Here is a 26858-nt window from a genome sequence, read left to right on the forward strand (position 1 = left end):
TCCATAACCGTAGGTCCGATTCCGGAGCACATTAAGGTGCCCACGTTTATGAACGGACTACGGCATGGCCCATCGCGACAGGCCCTTTTCAGAAAGGTGCCGTCGACGATGGAAGAGGCAATCCAAATTGCCTTGGTTGATGAGCAATCCTACAACAGTGCCTCGGCAACAGCTTGGTATAAGCCGTCGGCCGAGAGGTCAGATGCCACTCCCATGGAGTTGGGCAATGCAGACGTTGTCGGTTTCAAATGCACCAAGCGCGGCCATATGATGGCTCGCTGCTATCCCAGGGACACCACATTGCTCCAAGGCTAAAAGCCAGTGGACAATCGTGTGCGCCGCAGTTCCATCGAACTTGGGCGGGTCCATCCGATGGGGCCTCGGCTGATGCGGCCGGGCAGAGAGCATCTCAACAGTCCTGTTGAGAGCCTCGCTCCGAGCCTGCTCATGCCTCAGCTCATCCTGAGTCTGAGTGACGAACTCCGCCGCAGCATGGCTTTGTGCCTCGGACGCGGCCCTCCGCTGTCCGCGCACGAATGCCGCAAACTGCTCCAACTGAGCAATATGTTGCTCAGGAGGACTACCTAGGAGCCTGGTCAGGGCTTGTTCACCAAGTCCCTGCGCCATAAACCCTGCCACCTCCCGATGATGTTCGGGAAGTGGGGGAATGAGCCTAATCAATATTGAGGCTCATCCTCACGTACACACGCAGAGATGCGGGGCGTGGGAAGGAATTCAAGTGCTACCAAGTGAAGACAGGCACGTCGTAATGCGGTCACGCTCTACTTAGACACACACCCTAGCATAGCGATGAAGCGGTTTAACCTGCTTCTCTTGCGTGCAGTGAGGTAGTTGTGGTGGGCGCGTTAGCGACCTCACCCAACACACTAAGTACTGTGATTAAAAGTCGTCACGGAGCGGTAATCCGGCTCCTCGTGCGCACTTATTAAGTAGGAAGTAGTTTTCAGACTGAATTAAATTTAATCGTATTAAAAATAAATACTTATTTTTACCAATTAAAATGTCATCTCTATAGATAACTCTTAATATGTATTGCGAGCGTATCTTTCTAGATACCTCGCGTAACCGATGACGCTGGGCGTCATCCCTCCTAATATGAATGCACCCATGTGCATCACATACACAAGGGTTGGTCACAAATGTGCGCCACATCCGAGTGCTGGGTCTAATTACTTTAATTTAGTAATTGACCATCTCCTTATGTACACCTAGTGCATACGCTGTGAACATGGGCCTTAGGACCATGTGCCAATACACAAGGGTTGGTCACAAATGTCCACGCCGCGAATACTGAATTGACCATCCCTTAAGTACACCAAGTGTACTTAACGGGGACTGTGTCACATTAGGGCACTTTAGCCCGTACGTCTTGTGTACGTGGCGTTTTAGGCACCTCACCTTCACTTTAACCAGTGTGAGGTTAACTAGTACTGATCAGTACTAGCAAAAGGTGACCTGTTACAGCAGGACATATTGGAAGCCACATGGCACGCGTTGCTATCTGTTATTGGCATGGAACAACACGATGCCCATAAGCTGGTAGGACGTGCATCAAATGCTTTCCACTTCAGTGTCACTACAATTTAAAATTGAACGGATTATTCTGGATGTCGTCTCGGGGAGTGAATAAAACCGAAAAGGGAGTGAATTTATCAATTCCCTTGTTCAATATTTCTTTATATTTGTTTTCCTTTAAAAAGTATATTTATGGTTTCTCTTGTAGGAAAAATTATCTATGGTACGTACACCCCATTACACAAAGCTCCACGGTAGAATATACTTATTGTAAGCAATCTTAACGGCTCCTACTGTCTTGAAATGTTTATGGCTAGAACTGTAAGCATTAACGTATTTTATGTGAATTAGTAAGCAATGTCAAATCCCTAATTTTTCGCCCAATCAGACGCACGCGGCCGTCGGTCGCGAATTTATGACAGCGAAAGTAGATACTTTATACCCGAGACACAAAATATTTCTTGTCTTTCTCTGCGCAACAAGATGATGAGCCAGTCAAGCTGAATACAATCTATTTTTCGGTATATTTCTGATAACATACACTTCTCAACAGACCACAAAACCATGCAAACACATCTCAAACGATGGGAAGGATACCTCAATCGCTTTTGTCGCTGCCTCGAGACTTTTTCATGTTTAAACAATATCCAATGAAAGCCGAAAAATATCCAGAATAATCTATGCGACATAATGCTCCTGATTAATTGCCTGTCATTTTACGCTCGAGTTTTGATGCGATTTTTCAAAAATTTATAACATCTTGAAAAGAGCGAGGCCCTCACAAAGACAGCAAACAGTTCGCGAAGAGATATTCGCGAGTCAGGCTCTAGTGGTATTGGCCTTCAAGATCGAGCTTATTCTCTCCGTCGGGCAGGGCGAGAATTTCTTTTTCATTCAAATCGGATCAGAATTTCTTTCCCAAGGATCAATGAGATTCGGATTAGAATTGAGTACCACTTTACCAAAGAAAAGAGCTAATTAAGAACACCACCGTATCTGACCATCTGCTTTGTCAGATTCAGTCGTATGTTGTCCGTAAAACGTTCATAATGCTGATCTGCTCAGGAGTAGGAACGCGCTTCAGATTGCACACATTTTCATTTTGTCTGCTAACCAGGATCCATACAAGGCAAGTTTAAACTCATGAAAAGAGTTGCGGTGGTGAGCGTAACTGCGCTCGTCGGACTCTTTTCCGCGGCCGTATGTATCATTAGCGTGAATAAGGTGGTCGTTGCCGACGGAATGTCTTCCGATTTGTCTATCTTGCTCTATCCCTCCGCTGTCCAGTCTCCAAGCCCGAGCGTCAAACGGTTCCTCAAAGAGACTCCCGAAGAAAAAAAAACGTCTTCCAAACATCACTTCAGGAAAGAAAAGCTGAATCCGCTAAAAGATACTAAAAAAACAAAAACGTCAACATCGGCAAAACCACGAAAGAATTGGATAATGAGAAAAGCTGCATTGTTCTCCCAGTGGATTCAAGAATGGCTAGTCCGTATTCTCAATTTCTTAGGCTTGAGACCCAATAAAGGTGGTAAAGCCTTGGCGCTTTATAAATGGTTTGAGATCAAGATGAATTTCAAGAGACTTAAAAACGCAATGAAATGGTTCAGGGGAGGTCTTCCCTTGTAAACGTAGCGTAACTTCTCATTACAATACATTGTTTCTTTTGCTTGCTTGTGCTCTCTTGCCTACCATCTAATGTTCTGCGTATTCGTAGAAAGACTAAAAGGTCCAAGCTCTTCGTCACACCCCTTCAACAAATTGAGCTCAAACTCGTAGAGGATTAATGAGAAGGGCACAACTTGCAACAATACAAGAATGGTACACAAAATAGGCAGTGATCGTGATAGACACGCGGAATAAAATGACTAGAAAGATTCGATGCGACCGAAACGCATTCGTATAGTATTGTCAATCAACTCCCAGCGTTTTATCGGCTATGGAGCGTCGTCCAACCACCCTTGTTAGTAAATTCATTTTACAATTGCTCTGAAGCCACTACCTTACTCGATGATTGTGTCCTCTCTTGTCTCGCCTTTGCCGACAAACGTATCCATGCCGTGTAATCCTCCACCGAAGCGAATGACAATGTCGTATAGCGAAACTGGTAGCATTCGTGCGAGAAGAGGAGCCCATGAGAACGCAACACCTCTCCAACCGGAAAAGCACGACACGAGCAACTCGTCCCCACGACACATGGAGCGGTAGATCAAAGTAGCCACGTCCGTTTCTTCAAGCTGGGGAATGCAATAGCGAGCAATTTGAACAGCCCAGTCGTCGGCTTGCAAAATTCCCGCAAACATGTTCGTGTTGACCCCCGCGGGACAAACGAGCAGCGTCTGAATTGAATTGACATTGTCACGCCACAGTTCCAAGCGCACTGTTACGAGGCAACACCAGAGCGATCAAAAGTCTATACAAGTCGCACATGTCGAACACCTTAAGGGATCGTACATGCTTCGTGAAACGCATTCACAGCGGCTTTGCTAGCGCAATAGTCGGTTAATCCAGCGCTACTGGTCATTCCCATGACCGATGACATTGTCACGATTAGCGCTTTCGAAGCTTTCTGTAACGATGGCAAAGTTGCTTGGACCATCCAAAAGTGGGCGAATGTATTCACCGCAAATGTCTTGCGAATCTGCTCGGGTTTCAAGTCTAAAAGTGATTTTCCCATGACAATACCTCGTGAATATCACCAATAGCTCGGTCAGAAAACGCTCTTTCTTGCAGACATTTATACGATCCTTAGTACCTGCATTATTAATCAGCACTCCAATGTGCTTTGGTGCCACATCGTCAAGTATACGAGCTACAGTGACGTCAACAGTCCTATTAACCCCATCAGCGACCCCGTTCGATCCTATTTCGTTCTTCTTCTACTGCTTTAACGCTTCTTACCGTTGCTCGCCTACATTGCACTCGTAAATTCGCACTCGTTTAGCCCCTGTAGCATCTTGAGATTCCAGTAGCGTAGCCTGAAGTGACACGAGAGCTTTCGTGTCAATATCTAGCAACACGAGCGTCACGTCGAGCGCTTCCTGAAACACTTTATGGGCCAATGCTCGACCAATACCGCTAGCAGCTCCGGTAATTACCACAACGGTGTTATCGAATGAGAATGCGCGACGTTTACGACGCGCAATAGCTCGAGCAAGTAGCCACAGCACCAATAGCAATACCAGGAGCTCAAGTCGCATTGTCGAATTGGTGCTTTTTATCCAATCGTCGTCATGGCATTTAAATAAAAATGCCTTGTACGATCAAGATTCGCCTCGTGGAAGCGCGCGACATGCCCGTGGTCGACCGCACCAGTAAATTGGCCGACGCGTATGTAGGGATTACGTTTGCAAGTTTTGAAGCCAAATCGAAAGTATCCAAGAAGACGTTAAACCCAAGATGGGATGAAGAATTTCGCTTTGACGTGGCCGACGATTCCGTGCTTCAGAGTCAGCCCATTGAGTTTAAGCTCATGGACCACGACGTGTATACAACAGATGCTACTGTCGGAATTGTCTACGTCGATCTCAATTGTTTACTCATGCGGGATGGCCACGTGATCCAGGGGTGGTTCCCCGTGTATGATACTTTATTGGGTGTTCGATGTGAATTGAGTTTAGTGATTCGACTTCAGTACTTTGGCGATGTGAATCCATTTCGCGAGTCATCGGCCGGGGTCCAATTCTTTGGCCTCTCGACGTTAGATCCAAGTTTGTATCGGATTGAAAGTATGTTGGGTTTTGTCGAAGAGCTCGTCGTGCATGCAGATCCCGAGTATTCCTGGAGTGATAGTTTTCGAACGTCCCGACGCAGTAATGAACATCGACAATTGTTGCTGTATCAATTGTCGTCGCAAGTTGCTACTTTGGTTGGAAAGAAAGCACTTGAGCTTGGAGGAAACGCTGTTCTCGCGTACAAGCAATTTTTTGATGTAGAAGGTGATAGTGGCCTCGTTGCTCGAGCCTGTGGAACAGCATGTTTGGTCATACCTGTAGAAAAGAATGACGTAGTTGAAAGGGAAAAGTGTAGCCAAACCCGGTCACGGAGTGCAGATGGGTACGACTGTGAGGTTGGTTTGATTGGTTCAAAAGATAAACAGAGTGGAGAAGGATCCGACGCTTTAGTGTCCCCTCGTATGTTTCCACGACGAGTACTCAAGTCATTTCGAGCGCCAGAGGCATTCAGTATCTATGCCCATGATGTAGGAAAGTGGACGTTGTTTTATACCAATACGTTGTCACAAAGAATGCTTCATTGTAGGAGGTGCAATTGATTACGCTGAAAGTATTTAATCCGGCCACAAGGATCCAATTGGCTGGAATTGTGAGCGCCAGGTCGGTCAAGTACCTTGGTAAATTGGCTACAAAATTAGCAGATCAAGAAACTCGAGATTCCTGGTGGCTCGAGCTTCGAGAGGAGGTGCATCCTTAGCAAATCTAATGATCTATACGACTCTGGTTGCTTACGTTAACAATGTTCTAGATTCGCGCTCATGCGCAATCCCTTCAGTGTCCGTTTGTAATTGGCTACTCGGAATCGTGTACGATATACGATGATGTTTGTGTGATTTCTGCTTCGTACGTCGACCTGTGTTTTGAACGAAGGCATGGCACGAACTAAAGTCTCGTATTTCTGTGAGTAGTGGTACGGCTGCAGTAATGAAAAATCCATTGAAAGAGCGGCCGACGAAGCGAGAGATCCCTTCTTTTCATGGTATCGATCACGACGGACCAGAGATACGCGCAATTACTTCACCAAAGCTCATTTTAACGCATCTTGAATTCTCGGCTTCGTTTAAACGCCGCAGTCCGTCGTTCTCAGACATTGTGCATCCACTTCTCCCACCAAGTGCGAAAACAAGGTGACTTATCGCTTCTAAGCGTCTGTGTGGCAAGATTCTTTTCATTGATATGATCGTATTGTGCTCTGTCTTCAGAAGGAGTAGTCACGTTTCAAACTCGCCGTGTCTTTTGTGTCATATTCCGTATTCACGAGCACTTGCGCCATTTTCCAAGTACGTTTAATGATGTTGTTGTATCGGTCCCATCCGTTTCGCGAAAACGACTTGTTGCTAACAACAGTGCCTAGTATGCGCATGGTTCGTTGTGGAGTGTGTGGAACGAAATGGGTCCCCGAAATGATCATTGCGTCCATTGAGCCTCCCGCAGGACTTGCCATGATGGGTAAAGGAACTTTTATTCAAGCTCGCGTGTGCCGTCAGCGTCGAAAAGGAGCAGGTGATGTCAACGCCACGATCGTGTCCGATGCATTGCCATTTCTCGAATACGAGCTGTATCGCCAGGTACATCGACGATCAAGAACTTTTTTGACAATCGAAAAAAACGCAACTGATTCGATTGGTGATGGGATTTTGTGTCGTAGTTGATTGTCAAGATGAAAGTCCTCGGAGTAAATGCCGTCTTTGCATTTGACTCGCAGATTCAAGTTGGTGGGTCCTTACTTATCGGTGTAATCACGGGCACTGGCTTGTATTTACCGGCGCTTCCACCTCCTCCAACACTTCGAATTGAGCGCAACATTGACGTACGAATCTTTTGTACCTTGAGAGATGGATAAGTAGACGCACTAAGTCGTTTGTTCAAGGTCAAAGATGACGAAGATCGACGGCTTGTTCAATTGCAAACTCAAATCGAAGACTTGAGTACGCTCAACAAAGACCGAGTTCGTATTCTCCTTTGCATCCACGTGCACAAGTGTCTAACATACACGTTTGCGCTAGCTCCATCGGGATCGTGTCTGTATCGTTCAACCTGAGCACGAATACTCGCTTGGAGGTCGAAGTGGACGTCAGCAGCCTAGTACAAATGGTTCGCTCTCGTCTGACCAAAGTGATGACATTAAAAAGGAGCCAAAGCGCTTCGTCCAGTCTCGATCTGCAACAAAACGAGCCCGACGGAGACCGCTACGTCAAGCATCTTTTGACGAGGACATCACCATTCGTGGAGCCGCGACCACGGAGACTGGAGCGACCGTAGCTTCTCGAACTGAAAACTGTTCCCTTTCGACTGAATCGCTGGAGACACCTTTTGCTTCACCATCCCAATTGTCGCTTGAGTTGGATTCAAAGACACGAAGTTCGTCTTCGGAATCCAGCTCCGAGTCGGAAGAAGAAGCATTTGTTGATGGCGTGAGCGATTCCAAAAAGACGTTTGTCTTGGAAATTGACGATGAGACGGACGAAGATCTGATGTCGGTGTTGCTCGAACAAGAAGTGCCTCAAGTAGGGCTTTCAATGAAATATGCCAATGTCTTCTTCTGGCTGACCTATCGGCGTTTGCATGTAAATTAGGGCATTTACTTGTGCAATACGGACCGGTTGCCAGGAGACTTTGTATCGGGCGAGAATGTGCATTTGATTCTATGTATGAAGCGAGTCGAGTGGGAGGAAGACCAAATGCGCGACACGCGTTTGAACGAGTTGCTTTCGATTGTTTTTAAAGAGCTCTTTGCAAGGTAAAGGGTCTTTCATACTTCTCGCGCTTGCATCGTACTTTATATTTCTGGATAGTCTGTTGTTCAAAATCTGCGCCTACGCTCCGTGTGCAGTCTGTGGCTTGAAGACTCGAATTGCGGTGGCCTCGGACACAATGGTTTGTTGATTCAGTGCGCTTTCCTATCGTGTCATTATTAACAAGAGTCTTTGACTGTTTGTCGGTAGCTTGAAATCGTTCTAAGCGGAATGGCTGTCTTGGAAAACATCCAGGAAAAGGCTGCGCTAGAGACAACGATTACTGAAAAAAGGAGCAATTCGTTGGATTTAAACGAGACACAAGATGCACCGACTAGCAGCTCCGTGCACGACCTTTTGCTTTCTGGCAACGTGAATCCATTGAAACTTCCCTTTTCGCATTACCGCTTGAACAATCATCGTGCAGCTTCTGCGCTTTCAGCTCCGTATGGGCGCGAATGGATTGAAATGACGCCACTTGGCTACATTGCCAACGCACACGTGACACGGTACCTCGGTCGAGTGACATTGCACTTTATTAAAGAAAGTTGGACGGTGCGCGAGAGTGGCGGGTTAGGAGCGTTTTACCACTTGTTTCTAAGTGAAGCCATTGCAATTGTTCGTGCGCATGTGCGATCTTTGGGTGGCAATGCCATGCTAACATTCCGACTCGTGCCAATTGAGTCGAGCCAACTGTATCGCAACCAGGTGTACAATATGATTAGCATTACAGGTGACGTTGTGATGATTGAGCGTGAGAAAGACACACACGTCGCGTACCCGCTGCCTATGGGCGGCTTTAAATCCTCGCTTGCAGTTGGAGTCGACAGAAAACGAACGTCCTTGGGCGAAAGCGACGATTCGGATATGTTTTGCACTTAATAATTATGCGGTTTGCCTCCTTTTTGGTAGCATTTCATTTTGCAATGTTGCCTTTACTATTTAAAATAGGTTTATGACGTGGTTGCTGATTTACGAAAAAATATTCGCAAAGCAAATTAAACTATTCGTGCTATGTTTATAGCTTTTTGTAACATTCATTAGAAAGTATATATGCCCTTAGACGACTATTACATGCATTCAGCAAGCTAGCTTGAAAAATCAACAAGGAGGTCTCACTTGAGTCGTTTCCTGCTGAAGTTTCACAAACTGTAGCTGTTTTAAGATGATGACGATTAAACGTTATCTTGACATCAAAGCGTCCACTAAGTTTTCATCGTAAACAGTGAAAGTGTCCTCTAAGTTTCCATCGTAAAGAGTGTAAGTGTCCTCTAAGTTTCCATGATCAACATTAGCTGCAGCTATAAGAGCCAGTGGCGCCGCAATTCACGACACGAACATCAACTCAACTTTTGCCAGAGACAGACGCTCCAATTTAATTTGTCACAACATCGAATATTACTCTGATTGCGCCAAATGAGAGCTGCTACGTCACTGAATCTGAACCAAAGAGGATCTGAAGTCTTCGTTCCCAGTATACAGCTGGTGGATAGTTCACGCATCGCATACATGCGCTCATATTATATTATAGTTAGCCAATCAACAAAACAAAATCTTAAGAAGTCTCGACTTTTCCTTTTTTGTGATACTAGTTGTCTCCTCTGCTATAATACCTCATTAGTCAGCACCAACCAATTTGACAAGATCGTGTTAGCAATAGCACCAACCAGACTTCACTTTTCCACATAAAACAGTTCGTTAAACAGGTTATGTATGACATGAACGTCTAATACTTGATCTGATCCAGCATTTTATAGCTTGCTGAGACTCGCGTGCTTATATCTGCCAAGTTCAAAATGGACGCGCCCGAGCTGTTTCGTTCTGCTAATGGATCTTGAGATGTACCGTGGCATACAGCGCGGAAAACAATCGGCGTCTTCAGGTGCGCACAAACACCCTTAGCGCAATGATTGCATAAATGTCGACAATGAAGACCAATTTTACGAATTAGAAAAAGGGAGAGCCCCAAAGCTTTTAATTGAAGTCTCATTTGAGGTAATCACATCTTCATCCGGGGCATGTCCGCTATAAAAAAACTGCTTTTGCAAGAGGAAGAAAGCTGTTTCGAGCTCTTGCATCATCTTTTGACGTTTTAAGGACAATTTATATCTCATGAGCTCGCTGTTTATGCTCTTAAGTTGCTCTCGTCAATAATTAAAGCAGTGAAAAGCCCTGCTTGGCATATTTAAAGTATTATATTTCAGCTAGCCAAAGCTCACCGGCGCCGCGAAGATGTTTTGCAGCCGAGGATATCCTAGCTCCAACCTGGGCATGCCTTTGCTCAGCAAGTGTGATGGCAAGTGCCTGTTGTAGTTGTTGTCATGGCTCTCGGATGATAGAGCCACGTATGCTGTCGAAGAGCAACTGTTGGTCAGTTTGTAGTACGAAATGAATGAGCTTTGACGCTGTCTCATCGTGATGTTATGGGTAGGAGACAGCAATATTGGTCTTCAGTACGAGGCCACGCTGATCGAATTATTAGTTTAAAGATTAGCTTCCAGCCAAGTACCGACTGTGGCAGCGACATTCCTCTGAAAACCTCTAGTTTATATAACATATATATTCAATATCAATCATCTAGCATTAGATGAGCGCGACTCGTTCGAAATTTTTACCGAGTTGTTCCCAACATGCGATCTATAAATATTCAAGATGACAAATGTCAATTTAATTGCAAGACTTCGAATTTAAAAATGTTGTCGAGGCATCCGGTACGATAATTTTGAAAACAAAATTGACCAGCTATTTGACACCCTAATTAAGAATCTTTCAGTGACAGTGCTAAACTTCTTAAAAGTAGACGGTCATCTTGATGTTTATTTAACGTCGCGTAGTAGGCTGCAACGGCGTCCATGCTGCCCTATACTGTCAAATCTCGTAAAGCTTGCATTTACTGAAGTACCTATTGCTCGAGCTTGAGTCAAATTGTCGTTGTCTTAGAACTGTCCTTTGCTTGGGACGTTTTGAAATATTAGCGACTATTCTTAATTTCTTAAAGTTGAGTTTCTACTCGACACGTACGAGCTTGCTACGCAAACAGCACCTCTAGTACCCATCTATTTGGTTAGGCAAGAAATTGTATTGTCGGTGCTTGTGCAGCGCTGACACGGATACTCGCTACTAATGTGTAAGATTACAATAAATGCATCGTCGACAAAATAGAATCGACTAATAATTATATTAATAACTAGCCTCAATTGCATGCATTGAGTCGTGTCCAGAATCCATCTATTTTTTTCACATCCAGCGAGACTGATGAAAATATTTCGATGGCTAGGACATTATGCGCCCAATAGTTCTCTTTTTAATAATCTCAAGCAATCTAAATAGGTCTGTCTGTGCTGGCTGATCATGGACCATATATAGTTTATGCCATTTAATTTTTTTTTTCTACTGCGAACCTGGGTACGCACGTTTGATGTGAATCTCCTCGCGAGGCCTACAACACACAACCTTTTCAAGCTCAAGGTAACCATCTTATACAGGCTGTTTACCTGTCATTGGCCCCGGTCGGTACCATTCCCATTCGTTTAATGACCTCCATGCCAGATGAGATCCGACCAAAAATCGTATGCTTGCCTAATCAGCAAAAATTAGCTGCGTTTATAGAAGCAGTATTTGTCACAAAGTATCCTTCATACCATCAAGCCACGGCGTCGGCGCTAACGTAATGAAAAACTGACTGCCATTTGTGTTGGGCCCCGAATTGGCCTACATTTGCACAGAAGCCATTAATTTTAGGTCACACATCGTCGTTTTATCGTGCCATTTATTACCATTGACAACACGCCAGCTCCCGTGTGCTTGAGCTCCTTTGTAATCTCATCTTCAAACTTGGCTCTGCCATTAATTATTTCATTAAAAAGGGAAGCCATGTATAGATTGAATTGAAACACACCCGTAAACAGATTCTCCTCCTCTTCCCGTGCCTGTAGGATCTCCACCTTGGATCATAAAATCTTTGATTATGCGGTGAAAGATCGTATTGTTGTAGTATCCACGACGTGCCAGCTCTGAAATGTTCCAACACGTCCTGGGTGCGTGTACAGTGTAGAGCTCCATGGTAAAGTTGCCCTAGCCAATAGGTAACAATTCGGTTCTAGTAACAAGGAAAGAAAGCATATACATGGCAAAAAGTCTCACCACAGTTGTCTCAAAGACGACGTGCGTCGAAGGTTTTGACGGGGCTGATGATGCCATGTATTTCTGTGTATTAGCTATATAAGTGAGATTTTACTTAATCCTGTGCAAATAATGCGTGCACGATTAATTTTGCACGGATTTCACAAAGCATTATTTGCACAGGATTGGGTAAAATCTCACCTTTTAAAGCGTGTCGTGTAACAGGGTGAATCGTTTCATGAAATTAACACTTAAAGGTTGTTAATTAACATATTATTTAAAAGGTAGAGATTATTTGGAGAATATTACTTTACAAGGTAATATTCTGAAAGCTAATCCATTGGTAGATATAGACCATTATATCTACTTCTTCCGCTATCCAGTCAGCGCTGGACGCGCGCAAAGAGAAAGACAGATAAGACTTTTAGTACAAGTTTTGTATTAGTTTAACATTAAGTTAGTATTAAGTAGATAGACAAGAAGATACTAATTATTTTAGTAGAGTTTTTAATTAACCCTCTTAAAAACAAGTGTTTAAAAGAGAAGACTTCCTCTGAACGTACTAGTGTACGTGAAATGACGTGAGGCACCACTCGCACTGAGGCAGTGCGAAGTGGACTTGTTCTGAAGCAGTACAAATCGGCAATGCCTCGTTACACCTGATAGCACTTTGTAGTCCGTCCGAGGACCACATTTCCTTCATCTAACATGGACATGTAAGATGATAATGGAAACACGCATCACGTTCCACGTGATAGCTACTCCTTTCTAAGTGACATAGAAAAGAGTGCGGTAGAACAAATGAGTTCGACCGTAGGGAATGATGCCATCTTGGCCATGCTGTCCGGTTTGGACAGAAATGCCTTCCATTCAGCCATGGCCAAGTTCATACAACATATACATGACGAGGCAAAGAAGAAGATAGCCTCGCTTAATCAGCAAGGCTCAACAGGCAGAACTGTTGAGGTTACAGACTCCCGTACCTGGGATGCCGCACACGCGTCGTTCGGAAATCTTAAAGATTGAAATCTTTAAGTATATGGGAGTCGAAGAAGACTCCCTCTTGAGATGGCTTGTTGAGTTGGACGATGCCATAAGGCCTCGTCACATCGCCGACGAGCAAATGCAAGTCGCATTCGCTCTGTCAAGTTTGGCCGGTCGTGCCAAAACTTGGGCATTGGGCCTTAATTTGCGCGACCCATATGTCTTTGGGTTGCTAGAGGCTTTTAAAGCCCGGCTCAAACAGACGTTTGAACCGCCTAGGGCTGACTTCAGAGCTCGTTCAGAGCTTCTGAAACTCAAGCAAGGCAAGCGTGATGTTCACGCTAATGCCCAGCACATACGACTCTTAGCGAATTGTATCACAAACAACCCAGTTCATGAACACACATTGACCACGGTGTTCATGCAAGGTCTTGCGGATGGTCCCGTAATGACCCACCTGTCCCGCTTGAAACTGGATACGCTTGAACAAGCAATATCTGTTGCGGAACAGAAGGACTTAAGCTTGAGACAGGCTCAAGCTAATTCGTCACCATATTGTCCTTCAAGAGGACACGAGCTGGGAGGTCCAGAACCCATGGACTACTTCTGTTGAAAGTGAGAAACCTCGCTTTCGAACAATACGCAATTGCAGAAATGCTATCGCTGTCAAAAGTTAGGACACTACGCTCATGAGTGTAGTGCCCCACGCCCAGTACCGAGAGCTACTGAACGTAATTATGGACCGAATGCAAAAAAGGGCATTGTTCGCGGGGTCGACGTTGTTGCAAAATTGCAACAGCGAGGCGGGCCGCCAGAAACCGTCCGGATCAGTAGGGGCGCAACGCCCTACTGATCCAGCAACCCCAAGAGAATTTGCAAATCTCTTGACTAGAGTTGCTCCAGACACACAATCATTAGGTGTCTCTGCACCTGGTGATGAGGTATCCCTCCTCATCTTGAAATTAATAGTGACAAATGATTTGTCACTTGGAGCCCTAGTTGACTGTGGAGCGTCGAATAATTTTATCCGTCGCCAGTTTCTAGAGGGCCGTACGCTCAAATATGTTGAGCGCGACATCCCTTCAACGAAGATGACGGTGCGTCTAGCGACAGGCTTATCGATAACAGTAATATAACGCGTAGTAAAATATCACTACACGTTAAAAGATTTGCTGTACGATGATGATTTCATCGCACTGAATTTGGATGACAAATTTGATGTCATCCTAGGTTTTTCTTGGCTCAGCAAATATCAGCCAAGAATCAGCTGGCAGCAACGATCCGTAAAGATATGCCTGCCACTTGTTCATCAGATGACCATCTAATGAACGTCTTGGAGCGTCCACAAGCGAGTCGGTGTACAACGAGTGAGTGCGATGGCCTCACTTGTGGTACGGTCGTTAGCACGACTTCAGTCAGCTACCGGCGGCTGTGCAAATGCACAGACAGCGCCGAAGGTCCACCACTCGGATAAGTTCAGTGAATTGAGACATGAATGTACGCCTAGCGGGCGACATCCAAGGAAGATACCGATTGTCCGAAAAGGTCAACGCGATGATCCTAGGTCGAGTAGAGAGTCGACCGTTGAGGACCCGACTGTGATAGCGCAATTACAGTCGAAAGACGTTGAGATAATAAGTCCTCACGTACTTGAGGAGAAAGCTCCCCAAATAGTTAAAGCTAAAGTGGCTAGCCTCCAGCATTCGGAGGAATTAATCCCTCGGCAGCCTGTAGATAGTTTCCATGAAGAAACCGAGACATTAAATGTCTTGGTTTATAACGGTTCAAGGGTAGGCGCTTATACTCTTGATCTGTATGCGCCTATGAAGTTAACTTTCGGAGATAACTCAATTGCCAACCATAGAACCTAAGCGGTTCTTGAGAGATCTGCATAGTGGTAAAATCGAACAGATCTGCGTACTCGTCACAGAGGACGATTACGTACCGACAATCGGTCAGCAGTAATTTTTGCAGAGAACGAACGGGGGGTTTCAGCAGCTCATCGATTGACGAAAGTGTCCTCGATGTGAAGACTCGGATTGAAAGATACACTACTCAATCTTGGGAGTCACCCAAGGCAAATCCCCAATACGAGGATCTTATAGAATACAGGGATGTATTCCCTTAAACAGTTCCATGCGAGTTGCCTAAGGATAAAGGCAATCGACATGAGATCGAGCTCATCCCGGGCTCGAAGTACTGTGTCACGAAGCAGTGGCCACTGCCTCGTAAACAAGTACTTGCAATCGATAAATTCTTTACCGATCGAGTAAAAGCGGGCTTTATAAGAGAGTCAACCTCCCCACATAGCTCCTTGACCTTCTATGTGCGAAAGGCCACATGAGGGTGGCGGATATTGCACGCATTCAACAAACTGAATGCTGCAACGGCACCGGCTCAAACGCCGATACCTAGAAAAGACGTAATCAGAGATGGTATAGCTAAGAGTACGATCTTTTCGTCTATGGATGTGATCGATGCGTTCTATTAAATCCTTATGTGTGAATGGGACATCCCGTACATAGCAGCGAGCACTCCCAGTGGGATGCTCTGGGAATGGATAGTGATGCCTCAGGGGCTTAGTAACGCCCCTGCAACATTCAACAGATGCGTAACAAATCTGTTGAGACCGGTGCGAGAATTCGCACCGAGTTATTTCGACAATGTATTCGTCCATAGCCGGGCCATGAACGGAAAGACGGACGTGGAAGTTCATAAAACTCACGTTCGTCAGGTTCTTACACTTATGCGAAAGCATAAATTGTACGCAAAACTCAAAAAGTGTATATTCGCTGCAAGCGAAACACAACTTCTTGGGTGCATCATCGGTAAACACGGCGTGCGCCCTGATCCCGAAAAGATCAAGGCAATCAACGACTAGCCAGTTCCAGTCGATGTCAAGAGACTTAGAAAATTCCTTGGTTTAGCGGCGTACTTGCACAAGTACTCTCGCAATTATGCAGAGATGACAGTTCATCTCTCTCGTCTCTCGAAAAAAGACGAGAAATGGTAATGGAACGCTGATTGTCAGCGTCGTTTGAAGTACCAAGCAAAGCTTGATGCAATCGCCCATAGTGGCGATTGCAGATCAAGACAGACCATTCCATGGGGTCCGTGACGCCAGCGATTTCGCAATCGGCTGCGCGTTAATGCAAAACGATACAGACGGCGCGGAGCGCGTCGTCTGTTAACAATCGCGCCAGCTCCAACCAGCTGAACACAAATACCCAGTGCATGACAAAGAACTCCTTGCCAAAAAATATGCACTGACAAAAATTAGGGTCTACCTCTCGGAAATAAACCGCTCATCGTATATACGAACCAGGCGTCATTACGCACGACCATAAACACCCACACTCTCGCAAAGAATGGCGAGGTGGCTATCTTCCTTCGCAGAGTATAATTTCTCCAGAATTAAAACCAGGACGACTTAATGTCGTCGCTGACGCGTTATCACACCGACCCGATTTCGAGTCAGCAGTGCACTCCAACAGCGAAAATAATTCCACTGTTGCAACACTCACTACGAGTATTCCATCATCAACCTTGGTTGATGACATAAAGAAAGCCTACACAGAAGATAAAGACCTTCAATATTTAATGGATCATCGAATAAATCCATTCGATAAATCATATAAGATTTACCGGCTTTATATCGATCGTCATCCGATCGATACACAACACGCAACGGCTTATTGTATTACACAGCCATTACCGGCGACACCCCACGTGTCGTCGTCCCAACTCACAATGATTCGCGCTTGCACATCATGTATGAGTGAAACGATGCACAAACAAGGGGGCATCGTGGACGTGAAAAGACTTACCTCACAGTAAGTCACGACTTTTACTGGCCCCGCCAGTATCAGTTCGGGCGCAAGTACATTCGTGCTTCCGAGGTATGTCAACGGGTAAAGCCTAGCCCTTCATCCCATGAACCTCTCCAACCTCTCCCACTTCCGGCAGAATGTTGGCAGTCCGTATCTATAGACTCCGTCTTCGGATATCCCAAAGACGATCAAAAACAACGGAACCCTTGTATTTGTAGACAAATTCAACAAGATGTACATCTTGCTGCAATACCAGACTCGATCACGGCTCCAGGCTGTGCCCGTGTCTCTATCGACACGGTATTCAAACTCCACGGATTACCCCGTCAACTGGCCTCGGATAGAGACCCACGGTTCAAGGCGAAGTTCAAGCAATCCGTGTTCCGATCTCTCGAACACGGCTGACTATGTCAACATCCAATCACCCAGAAACGAATGGTCAAAAAGAACACGTAAATCGCATCCGCAAAGAGATACACCGAAGTTACGTCCAATCGTAGCCGAATCGAACCGAGTCTTTACCGATGGTCGAATTCGCCATCAATAATTCGATGCATGCATCTACAACGCATACACCGTTCTGCGTGAATGGCTTCACCCAATTAGAGGGATCCTCTAATTTAAAGAGGGGGCTCGCACGAGCAAAACCATGTCTGGCTCATGCTCATCACGCGTCGAAGTTAACAACGACGCAAGGATGCCGAGGTCAAAGAAATCGACATCGAAGATGAGAATGATCTCATGGCAGTACGCACAAAGAGCACTGAAAAAGACAAACAAATGACTCAGCAGAAGAATCTCTGCTAACTCGAAAATAAATAATCCGTTTCGTTCACAATTCCATTGCTAACGCAGTAAACCATCAGAAACGGAATGCAGACAAACATGGAAAACCAAATGTTCATTCATTTAAAATAAATGATCTACAGCTACTCTCTACGGTAAACCTACCAAAGCGTTTAGCCACGAATGTGGGTAGCAGTAAACGACTACCCAAGTTCATTGGGCCTTTCCGTGTACTGCATCGCAGAGGCAATGCGTACACAATAGAATTGCCACGTAGGATGCGAACACATCCTACCTCTTACTTGGTCGGCTCCGCCCGTACCACCAGTACGCGGCTTCTTCCAAGAACGGATCTGGCCACCCTTTTCAAGAATCCCTAAAAGATTGTTGTGATCGCGAACCAGATTCTCATGTTGAATCTGGAGTTTCTCATGCCGGTTTCGAGTTTCCTCGAAACTGCGATGAGCTGACGACAGCTCATCACGAAGAGCGTGATATTTCCGTTCGTACTCCAACATGGAGTACGCACTCTTCGAACGGTCTTTCAACCGCTCGATATCGTGAGCCTGCACCGTCTGCTCCAATGAGCGACGCTTGCCACGCTTGTGGTCAAGTCCCTCCTCCAAATCATGGAGGAAGCGATCGATTTTGTCGACCATTGACTCTTTATCCGATACACGGTTTGGATTAAAATTTTACTCCTCCACCACAGCCATTGGTGGATCCCTGTGGTGGTCAACGTTTCCTTGTAACGCATCCAAGCCCACCGTGACGTGAAGCGGCAGCGAACGAGTTATCTTGTTCGCTGGCGTAGTTGTCCACCTTCACATGGCAGCTAGGAGCCTCGTTCCGAGCTGGTTGCTGACGTTTTCGGCCCTCGTCCTTCAGTATGACGAGACCCATCCGATGGTTCAGAAGGCCCATCGGAAAACACGTGCCCCTGGCGCCTGTAGATCGATTGCAAAACGTCAATCGCATTCCGCATATCAATAGAGATGCGAGCCCTTCCCCAGGGCGAAGAAAGGGAATAGACATTCCCTTTTACCCTCTTCGAGTTGTCAACACAACACGGACAGGGATCACCCCACGTGAGGCATGGAAGCCCAGCCTCACGTGACAACCGATGAAATTTACACTTTGCATCGGTTGAGGTTCGTTTCTCAAACTCACCACGAATCACGTTTAGACTTTGAAGCCAGGCTTCGCGTCCAATGCCTTTGACATTGCAAATGAACGCGCTCCAGGCTTGCACAAGCGAGACCTTATCTCGGTTATTGTTGCCACTAAACCATCGATACTTAAAAAAAGCATCGAGAAAAAAATCCTTCTCAGCGCGAAAGTTCTTCGCGCTGAATTCAAGGCCATGTAGCTTTGTCGCGTTATATAAGGGATGTTTATTGTGAGGAGTAGTCTCTCTAGACAAGCTACTGATTGGCTGTTCGGGCAAAAGCCACGGCTTCTTTTCAGGGGCGCAACGAGACATTTTACTGTCTTCACTCCCCTTAGTGGCACCCACTGAAGCAGAGTTGTTGTGGTACCCTAACAACTTTCATTACGATGGCTTATGCCATCGTCATCACCTTGCACAGAAACAGGTGCAGGTGACCGTACGGGAGACGGAACGGGCAATGAGGAATCATCCTCATCATCGGAGCCAACAGACTATTAACTCATCAATCAGAATGAGCCCTCTCTTTCGAAGGCTCAATCCGCCGCCTGACGTCTATCAGCCGACTGTTCTATTCTCCCCGAGTCGGCCATTTCGTCCGACTCGCATTCGTAGTCGACCTCCAAGGAGGGTTGATTTCACGTGGTAAACCACCACGTGCACCCGCAACATCTAATGTTGCGCAAGAGGAAGATACTACGGCAGACGGAACGTCTGCCGCAAGAGACATTAGTGCGTCACCTCGGCTGCATGAACTACCAGCACCCCGCATGGATTTATTTTTCATGCGATAGAATTTAAAATGACGGTTCTAGCCTATCAACATCGTATTTAATTAATTGGTCACATAGTGACCACTCTATCCAATGACAGTCAGAGTGATTGTCGTTTAAGGGAGGGGTAATGTAACGGGGTGTGTCGTTACATGAAATTAACACTTAAGGTTGTTATTTAATATATTATCTAAAAGGCAGATAATATTTGGAAAATATTACTTTATATAATAATGCTCGGAAATCGTATCCATAAATAGGTATAAGCCGTTATATCTAATTATCCCGCAGACTAATCAGCTGAAAACGTAAACAAAGAGAAAGGAAGACAGATAAGATTTCCATTGCATGTTTAGTATTAATTTATAATAAAGTTAGCATTAACAAATAGAAAGAAGAGAAACTTAATTATATTAATACATTTTTCATTTAATCCTCTTTAAGGTGGTTGTCTTAGAGAGTAGTCTTCCTCTGCACGTACTAGTGTACGTTAAGTGACTCGCAACTGAAGCAGTGCGAAGTGGACTTGTACTGAAGCAGTACAATTCGTAGTGCCCCGTTACAACCTCAATGCCGAGAATAAATCTCTCATTGCCTAGCGTCTTAAACTTGAAATGACTTGCAAGATCATGTGCAACTTTGTAAATTAAATCAGCAGAAGTGCCCCCAATCAGTATATCATCGACATACAGCGTCACGTAAATCCACGAAAGGTTTTCGTGGTGACGGACAAAGACGCACGGGTCCGAAACACATTGCACAAAATCCATAATGAAAAACACCTTCGAAATTGTCTTGAACCATGTTGCAGCACCCTGTTTTAATCAATGCAAACTTCTGCTAAGCTTTAAAACTTGACCTTGGTCCATGTCGACACCCTAGGGCGTAAATTTGTACACATCTTCGCTCAAAACGCCATTTATGAACGCAGTATCAACATCATACTGGTGAATTGTCATTCCATGATGACAACACACAGCCAAGAAGACGCGAATAGAATTCATTTCGCAACCGTCGAATATGTTTCAGGATAGTCAACTCCATAGGTTTAACGATAACTCAACGCCACAAGTCGAGCTTTGTACCGCTCAATATCACCATATTCGTTTCTCTTGATTGCAAAAACCTACTTGGTTCCAATCACCTTTTTGTTTGGAGAACTCTTCACTGCAGTCGATGTCTTTTTGTTACATAGTGCCTTTTGTTCGACCTTGATCGCATCACTCCACATTTTTAATTGAGGAGCTGCCATTGCATCTTGGTGTAGATTGAGTCTCGAGTGCTGCATTTGCTTGCTCATACTCAATTCGATATCTTTTTGAGGCCCGAGTCTCTCTGGCTCCTCGCTGTGCGATGTACCATATATGGTTGACGTCTTGATTGGAACCAGAGCTTGATCTTCATAGTTCGATGATGGTAACGGGAGCGGAGCATTTTGACCACCAAATTGAGATATTTGCACCATAGAGAAATCAGTGTGATAATTTAAGTCACCCCTCGGCACAATGTTTCCAGTCGTATTCACATCCAGATCAGTTGGCTCCATGTAAAAGCATCGATATCGAAAGCAGGATCAGACACATGGTCAAAATCCTGGCGTGGAGTTATAGACTCAAATTCACTTGGAGGTGAAATGACTTGATCATTGCCAGTCTGGTCCACAACAATCGGCTCTACGTCACGTTAAGTAGTAATACTTGGTAATTGAATAACATCTGCATCAACATCATTGTCATGATCCACACGTGTAATAACCAGTATATCTCCAATCACTTGCACATACTTGGACCTTGGCAACTCTTGTAAAGTCACTGATCGCGTGATCTCCAGTCGATCAGACTCGAAATTGCGGCCACGATATCACTCCATATCGTGTGAGTAACGCAATTTATGCATCGAAATGCCTTCATGTCCAGCTTTAGACGTTTTGATTTTGCAATGTGTGCGTAACCTTTTGCACCAAACACTCGCAAGTGCGACAGCCTGGCTTGGTTCCAAATCACACTTTAAATGGGGTCTTGGTTGGGTGAGAGGCGCACGTAATTCGACCAGTCACATATACTGCAGTATTCATCGCTTCAGCCCACCATTTCTTCTCCACTTGCATGTAATTTAGCATCGATCTCGCTCCGTCTGTCAAGTGTTCGATTTAGTCTTTCAGCCATTCCATTTTGTTGTGGCGAATTTGGGACTAAAGCTTGGTGCAATATTCCAGACTTTCGACATACTTCTTCAAATCGCTTGTTAATGTACTCGCCACCATTGTCGGTGCGAATACACTTGATCTTGGTACTCAACTGGATTTCCATCATCGACTTGTACTCGATGAACTTATCCACCACATTTGACTTGTGCGCAATATAGTATGCGACCACATAGCGTAAATAATCATCCAAAAATGTCACCACGAATCTTGCTTCTCCTTGCGACTTGGTCTCCATTGGCCCTATCATGTCGCTGTGAATAACTTGGAGCAGTGAAGTAGTCTAAATTTCACCGTACTTAGACTTTGGAAACGTTGACTGACGACTTGCCTGTTGCACACCCTTCGCATATTTCATCTTGATCATCATCAACATTACGTGAATCTTGCATCTTTTATCATCCAACACACTTGTTGATGTTTTTCAGTGCCTTAAATGGCAAGTGTCCTAGTCTTGCGTGCCATACACTTGGACTCGTAGGTTTGGCTCCATCGCCAACCTCTTCACACGCATTCCAATGTATCACACTCCAACACAAACAATTTACCCTTTTGGGTCACTTGAGTCACCACTTCTTGACCAATCCTGATCTCACACATTTTGTTCTGAAAAATGACATGTAACCTTTTTTGCAGACAATGCAGGAACTGATAGGAGACGACGATCCAGCTCGAACGTACAACACGTCTTCAATACGTATTGGTTTTTTTTTCTTCAACATAACACGAAATGTGCCAACTCCAGCAGCCAAAACTCTTTCTTCATTCGCAATCGAAATTCCAAAAGACCTGTTAAGCAGTCTAAATCCCACAAACTCATCTTAGTATGGGCAGATATGACTACTCGCACCATTGTCGAGTAGCCAACCTTCATTGTTATGTTTCCCCACAGTGAACGCTTGCTCAGAGCTTTTCTTCTTGTCTGTATTTTACCAGCAATCTTGTTTCTTGTGTCCATTTCTGATGCATATAAAACACGTCCCAGTAAACTTGTTTCTTGTTTCCTTCGACCAGTAAGTCTTGCTCTTGAAGTTTCTTGTAGCCTTCAACGCAACTTTGCTCGTCTCCTTTCGGGAATGCCTTCATATTCATGACAAAGCATCTTCTTGGGTTGGGACATATCGATGTCCCTCGGGTCCTCGATAATCATGACGATCTGACCGTATTCATCAGATAAGCTTCCAAGCAGAATCACGAGCCGCCAATAGAGCGCGATACACCGTTCATCAAACTTGAGAAAGTGATCCATTACACTTCCTCCCTTCTGCATCTTGAGCTCGTGCAATTGTCGACGCATGTGCAACGATTATAAATGCTTCTGCGAAAAAAGATGCTCTTCGAAATTCCCCACGCTTCTACAGTTGTCTCTGCATTTCAAACCATGGACTGAAGACTTGGGTTAATCATCGTACACACGTTTGCGAAGGCCTTCATATCGTTGACTTTCCATAAAGACGCGCTAGCGTCATCTTCACACGGTGCCTTCGTCGCGTCGATGTCCTCCAACAGCCCCTTCTTGGCGAGCTTCATTCGCGCGTTGAACTCCCATACGAAGTAGTTGTCTTCGTTGAGAACATCGTTCGCTCCCACCGTATTTGGGCTCATAACCTGTAGAGGTATTATATCAGAGAAGACAACTTGTAGTCAGGAAGTTAATTGGAAAGTATATTAGTCTGTAAAAACTTACATATGCAATCAGCTACTCCTTAATAGAAGCACTACAAAGGTCTCACATGAGCCGTTTTTCTCTTCATATAACCTGTTGCTCTAGTTTCATTTTCTGTGTCCGTTGCAAAACGATTACAATCAAACGTCATCATGACGTTTGAGCGTACACAAAGTGTCTAACATCAACAATTGTACACCATTCGCAGATTGGTTTAAGAACAATTTTGAAGACAGCGCCACGGTGTTGACGCTTAATTACCATCCTTCTGTGCAGTCAAAAATTGTAATGGGTTGCTTTAATACTTCATATAAGTAACTCTCTTGTAAGGCTGGGTTTTCTGCGCCATATCTTTAATGGAGGTGGAGGGAGGAATAATTAGATCCGAACCGTGTGTCGGATCTAGAGTCGAAGATCGACAAACTCGACCACTACCTCCATGCATTGGAGGAGGGTCGTGATCACGAGCGCGGTAAGCGCCACTCGTTGGAGCAGACGGTGCAGACTTCAAAATGTGCGTACTCAGCGTTGGAGTACGAACGGAAGTGTCACGCTCTCCGTGACGAGCTGTCGTCAGCTCATTGCGATTTCAAGGAACCTCGAAATCAACATGAGAACCTCCAGACTCAACATGAGAGTCTAGCTCATGATCACAAAAATCTTGTGGGGAATCTTGGAAGGAGTGGCCAGATCCGTCCGCGGAAAAACGCGTACTGGTGGGGGGGCAGCAGAGCTGACCAACGTAAACGTAGGATGGGTTCGCATCCTTCGTATCAATTCTATTGTGTACGCATTGCCCTACGATGCAGTACACGGAAAGGCCCAATGAACTTGGGTAGTAGTTACTGCTACCCACATTAGTGATTACACGGTAAGGTAGGTTTACCGTAGAGAGTAGCTCTCGATCATTAATTTTAAATGAATGAACATTTGGTTTTCCATGTTTGTCTGCATTCCGTTTCTGACGGTTTACTGCGTTAGCAATGGAATCCTGTACAAAACGGATAAATAATTCTCGAGGTAGCAGAAATTCATCTGCCGAGTCATTTGTTTGCCTCTCTCAGTGCGCTTTGTGCGTACTGCCATGAGATCATTCTCATCTTCGATGTCGATTGCTTCGACATCGACATCACTTGCGTCGTTGTTAACTTCGATGCGCGATGAGCATGAGCCAGAAATGTTTTTTTTTGTGGGAGGCGAGTCTACCCGCCCTTTAACTAGGGGATCCCTCTTATTGGGTTGGTATACGTGGATGGCGTAAGCCATTCACGAAGAACGGTGTATGCGTTGTAGACGCATGCACCGAATTATTGATGGCGAATTCGACCATCGGTAAAAACTCGCTCCCAGTCGGATACGATTGGAATAAACCTAGAAGTATCCCTTCGAGGACGCGATTTACACATTCGTCTGACTATCTGTCTTTGGATGATCAAAAGTTGACATAGTCAGCCGTGTTCCCATTTCTCGGAACACGGATTGCCGTAACTCCGCTATTAACCGTGGATCTCTATCCGAGGCCAGTTCACGAGGTAAGCAGTGGAGTTTGAATACCGTGTCGATAAAGACACGGGCATAGCCCGGAGCCGTGATCGACTCTGGTACTGCATCAAGATGTACCATCTTGCTGAAAATGTCTACATAAACAAGGATTCCATTATTTTGTGATCAGCTCCGGAAAATTCGAAGACAAAGTCCATAGATACGGACTGCTAGCACTCTGCCGGAAGTGGTAGAGGTTGAAGAGGCGCTCGGGATGAAGGGCTAAGGTTTATTCGTTGACATACCTCGCAAGCACAAATATACTTGCGCACGAACTGATACTGGCGGGGCCAGTAAAAGTCGCGACTTACTGTGAGGTAAGTCTCCTCACGTCCACGATGCCCACTTGTTGGTGCATCGTTTCACTCATACATGATGTGCAAGCGCAAACCATTGTGAGTTGGGACGACGACACGTGGGGTGTCGCCGGTAACGGCTGTGTAATACAATAAGCCGTTACGTGTTGTGTATCGATCGGATGACGATCGATAGAAAGCCAGTAAATCTTGAAAAGATTTATCGGATGGATTTATTCGATGATCCATTAAACATTGAAGGTCTTTATCTTCTGTGTAGGCTTTATTTATGTCATCAACCAAGGTTGATGACGGAACACTCGTAGTGAGTGTTGCAACAGTAGAATTATTTTCGCTGTTGGAGTGCACTGCTGACTCAAAATTGGGTCGGTGTGATAACGCATCAGCGACGACATTTAGTCGTCCTGGTTTAAATTTTACGGAGAAATTATACCCCGCGAAGAAGGATAGCCACCTCGCCATTCTTTGCGAGAGTTGTGGATGTTTACGGTCGTGCGTAATGACGCCTGGTTCGCATATACGATGAACGGTCTATCTCCGAGAGGTAGGCCCTAAATATTGTAAGTGCATATTTCATGACAAGGAGTTCCTTGTCATGCACTAGGTAATTGTGTTCAGCTGGTTGGAGCTGACGCGATTGTTAACAAACGACGCGCTCCGCGCCGTCTGTATCGTTTTGCATTAACGCGCAGCCGATTGCGAAATCACTGGCCTCACGGACCCCATGGAATGGTCTGTCTTGATCTGCAATCGCCACGATGGGCAATTGCATCAAGCTTTGCTTGGTAATTCAAACGACGCTGACAATCTTCGTTCCATTACCATTTCTCGTCTTTTTTTCGAGAGACGAGAAAAATAAACTGTCATCTCTGCATAATTGCGAGAGTAATTGTGCAAGTAAGCCGCTAAACCAAGAAATTTTCTAAGTCCCTTGACACCGACTGGAACTAGCCAGTCGGTAATTGCCTTGATCTTTTCGGGATCAGGGCGCACGCCGTGTATACCGACGATGCACCCAAGAAGTTGTGTTTCGCTTGCAGCGAATATACACTTCTTGAATTTTGCATACAACTTATGCTTTCGCATAAGTGTAAGAACCTGACGTATGCGAGTTTTATGAACTTCCACGTCCGTCTTTCCGTCCATGGCCCGGCTATGGACGAATACATCGTCAAAATAAGTCGGTGCGAATTCTCGCACCGGTCTCAACAGATTTGTTACACATCTGTTGAATGTTGCAGGGGCGTTACTAAGCCCCTGAGGCATCACTATCCATTCCCAGAGCACCCCACTGGGAGTGCTCGCTGCTATGTACGGGATGTCCCATTCACACATAAGGATTTAATAGAACGCATCGATCACATCCATAGACGAAAAGATCGTACTCTTAGAGATACCATCTCTACAGATCAAGAGTATAAGCGCCTACCCTTGAACCGTTATAAACCAAGACATTTAATGT

The 26858-nt window shown here is 45.2% G+C and overlaps 5 protein-coding genes across 5 annotated transcripts; 3 read left to right on the plus strand and 2 right to left on the minus strand.

The window, feature by feature from the left end:
• Positions 1-2679: 2679 nt before the first annotated feature.
• On the plus strand, positions 2680-3165 carry CCR75_007263 (uncharacterized protein; the record flags this gene model as incomplete). Its single annotated transcript, XM_067965324.1, has 1 exon — positions 2680-3165. The coding sequence occupies one exon, from the start codon at positions 2680-2682 to the stop codon at positions 3163-3165; it is 486 nt and encodes a 161-aa protein (XP_067821019.1).
• A 151-nt stretch (positions 3166-3316) lies between these two features.
• Positions 3317-4736, minus strand: CCR75_007264 (uncharacterized protein; the record flags this gene model as incomplete). Its single annotated transcript, XM_067965325.1, has 4 exons — positions 3317-3916; positions 3991-4194; positions 4292-4415; positions 4452-4736. 4 exons carry the CDS (start codon positions 4734-4736, stop codon positions 3540-3542), a joined length of 990 nt encoding a protein of 329 aa, XP_067821017.1. The 3' UTR covers positions 3317-3539.
• A 50-nt stretch (positions 4737-4786) lies between these two features.
• On the plus strand, positions 4787-9008 carry CCR75_007265 (uncharacterized protein; the record flags this gene model as incomplete). The annotated part of the gene is made up of 10 exons (XM_067965326.1): positions 4787-5737; positions 5797-5955; positions 6019-6113; positions 6179-6397; positions 6473-6838; positions 6919-7080; positions 7141-7218; positions 7277-7777; positions 7847-8147; positions 8216-9008. 5 exons carry the CDS (start codon positions 4787-4789, stop codon positions 6558-6560), a joined length of 1512 nt encoding a protein of 503 aa, XP_067821337.1. The 3' UTR covers positions 6561-6838; positions 6919-7080; positions 7141-7218; positions 7277-7777; positions 7847-8147; positions 8216-9008.
• A 601-nt stretch (positions 9009-9609) lies between these two features.
• CCR75_007266 (uncharacterized protein) lies at positions 9610-10318 on the plus strand (the record flags this gene model as incomplete). The annotated part of the gene is made up of 3 exons (XM_067965327.1): positions 9610-9887; positions 9963-10000; positions 10214-10318. The coding sequence occupies exons 1-3, from the start codon at positions 9833-9835 to the stop codon at positions 10316-10318; spliced, it is 198 nt and encodes a 65-aa protein (XP_067821015.1). The 5' UTR covers positions 9610-9832.
• An 826-nt stretch (positions 10319-11144) lies between these two features.
• Positions 11145-12205, minus strand: CCR75_007267 (uncharacterized protein; the record flags this gene model as incomplete). The annotated part of the gene is made up of 6 exons (XM_067965328.1): positions 11145-11444; positions 11500-11584; positions 11647-11716; positions 11782-11845; positions 11904-12079; positions 12149-12205. 6 exons carry the CDS (start codon positions 12203-12205, stop codon positions 11396-11398), a joined length of 501 nt encoding a protein of 166 aa, XP_067821016.1. The 3' UTR covers positions 11145-11395.
• Between the last annotated feature and the right edge of the window lie 14653 nt (positions 12206-26858).

The sequence above is a fragment of the Bremia lactucae genome, linkage group LG5 (genome assembly GCF_004359215.1).
Source record: "Bremia lactucae strain SF5 linkage group LG5, whole genome shotgun sequence".
In the NCBI taxonomy this organism is placed as follows: domain Eukaryota; phylum Oomycota; class Peronosporomycetes; order Peronosporales; family Peronosporaceae; genus Bremia; species Bremia lactucae.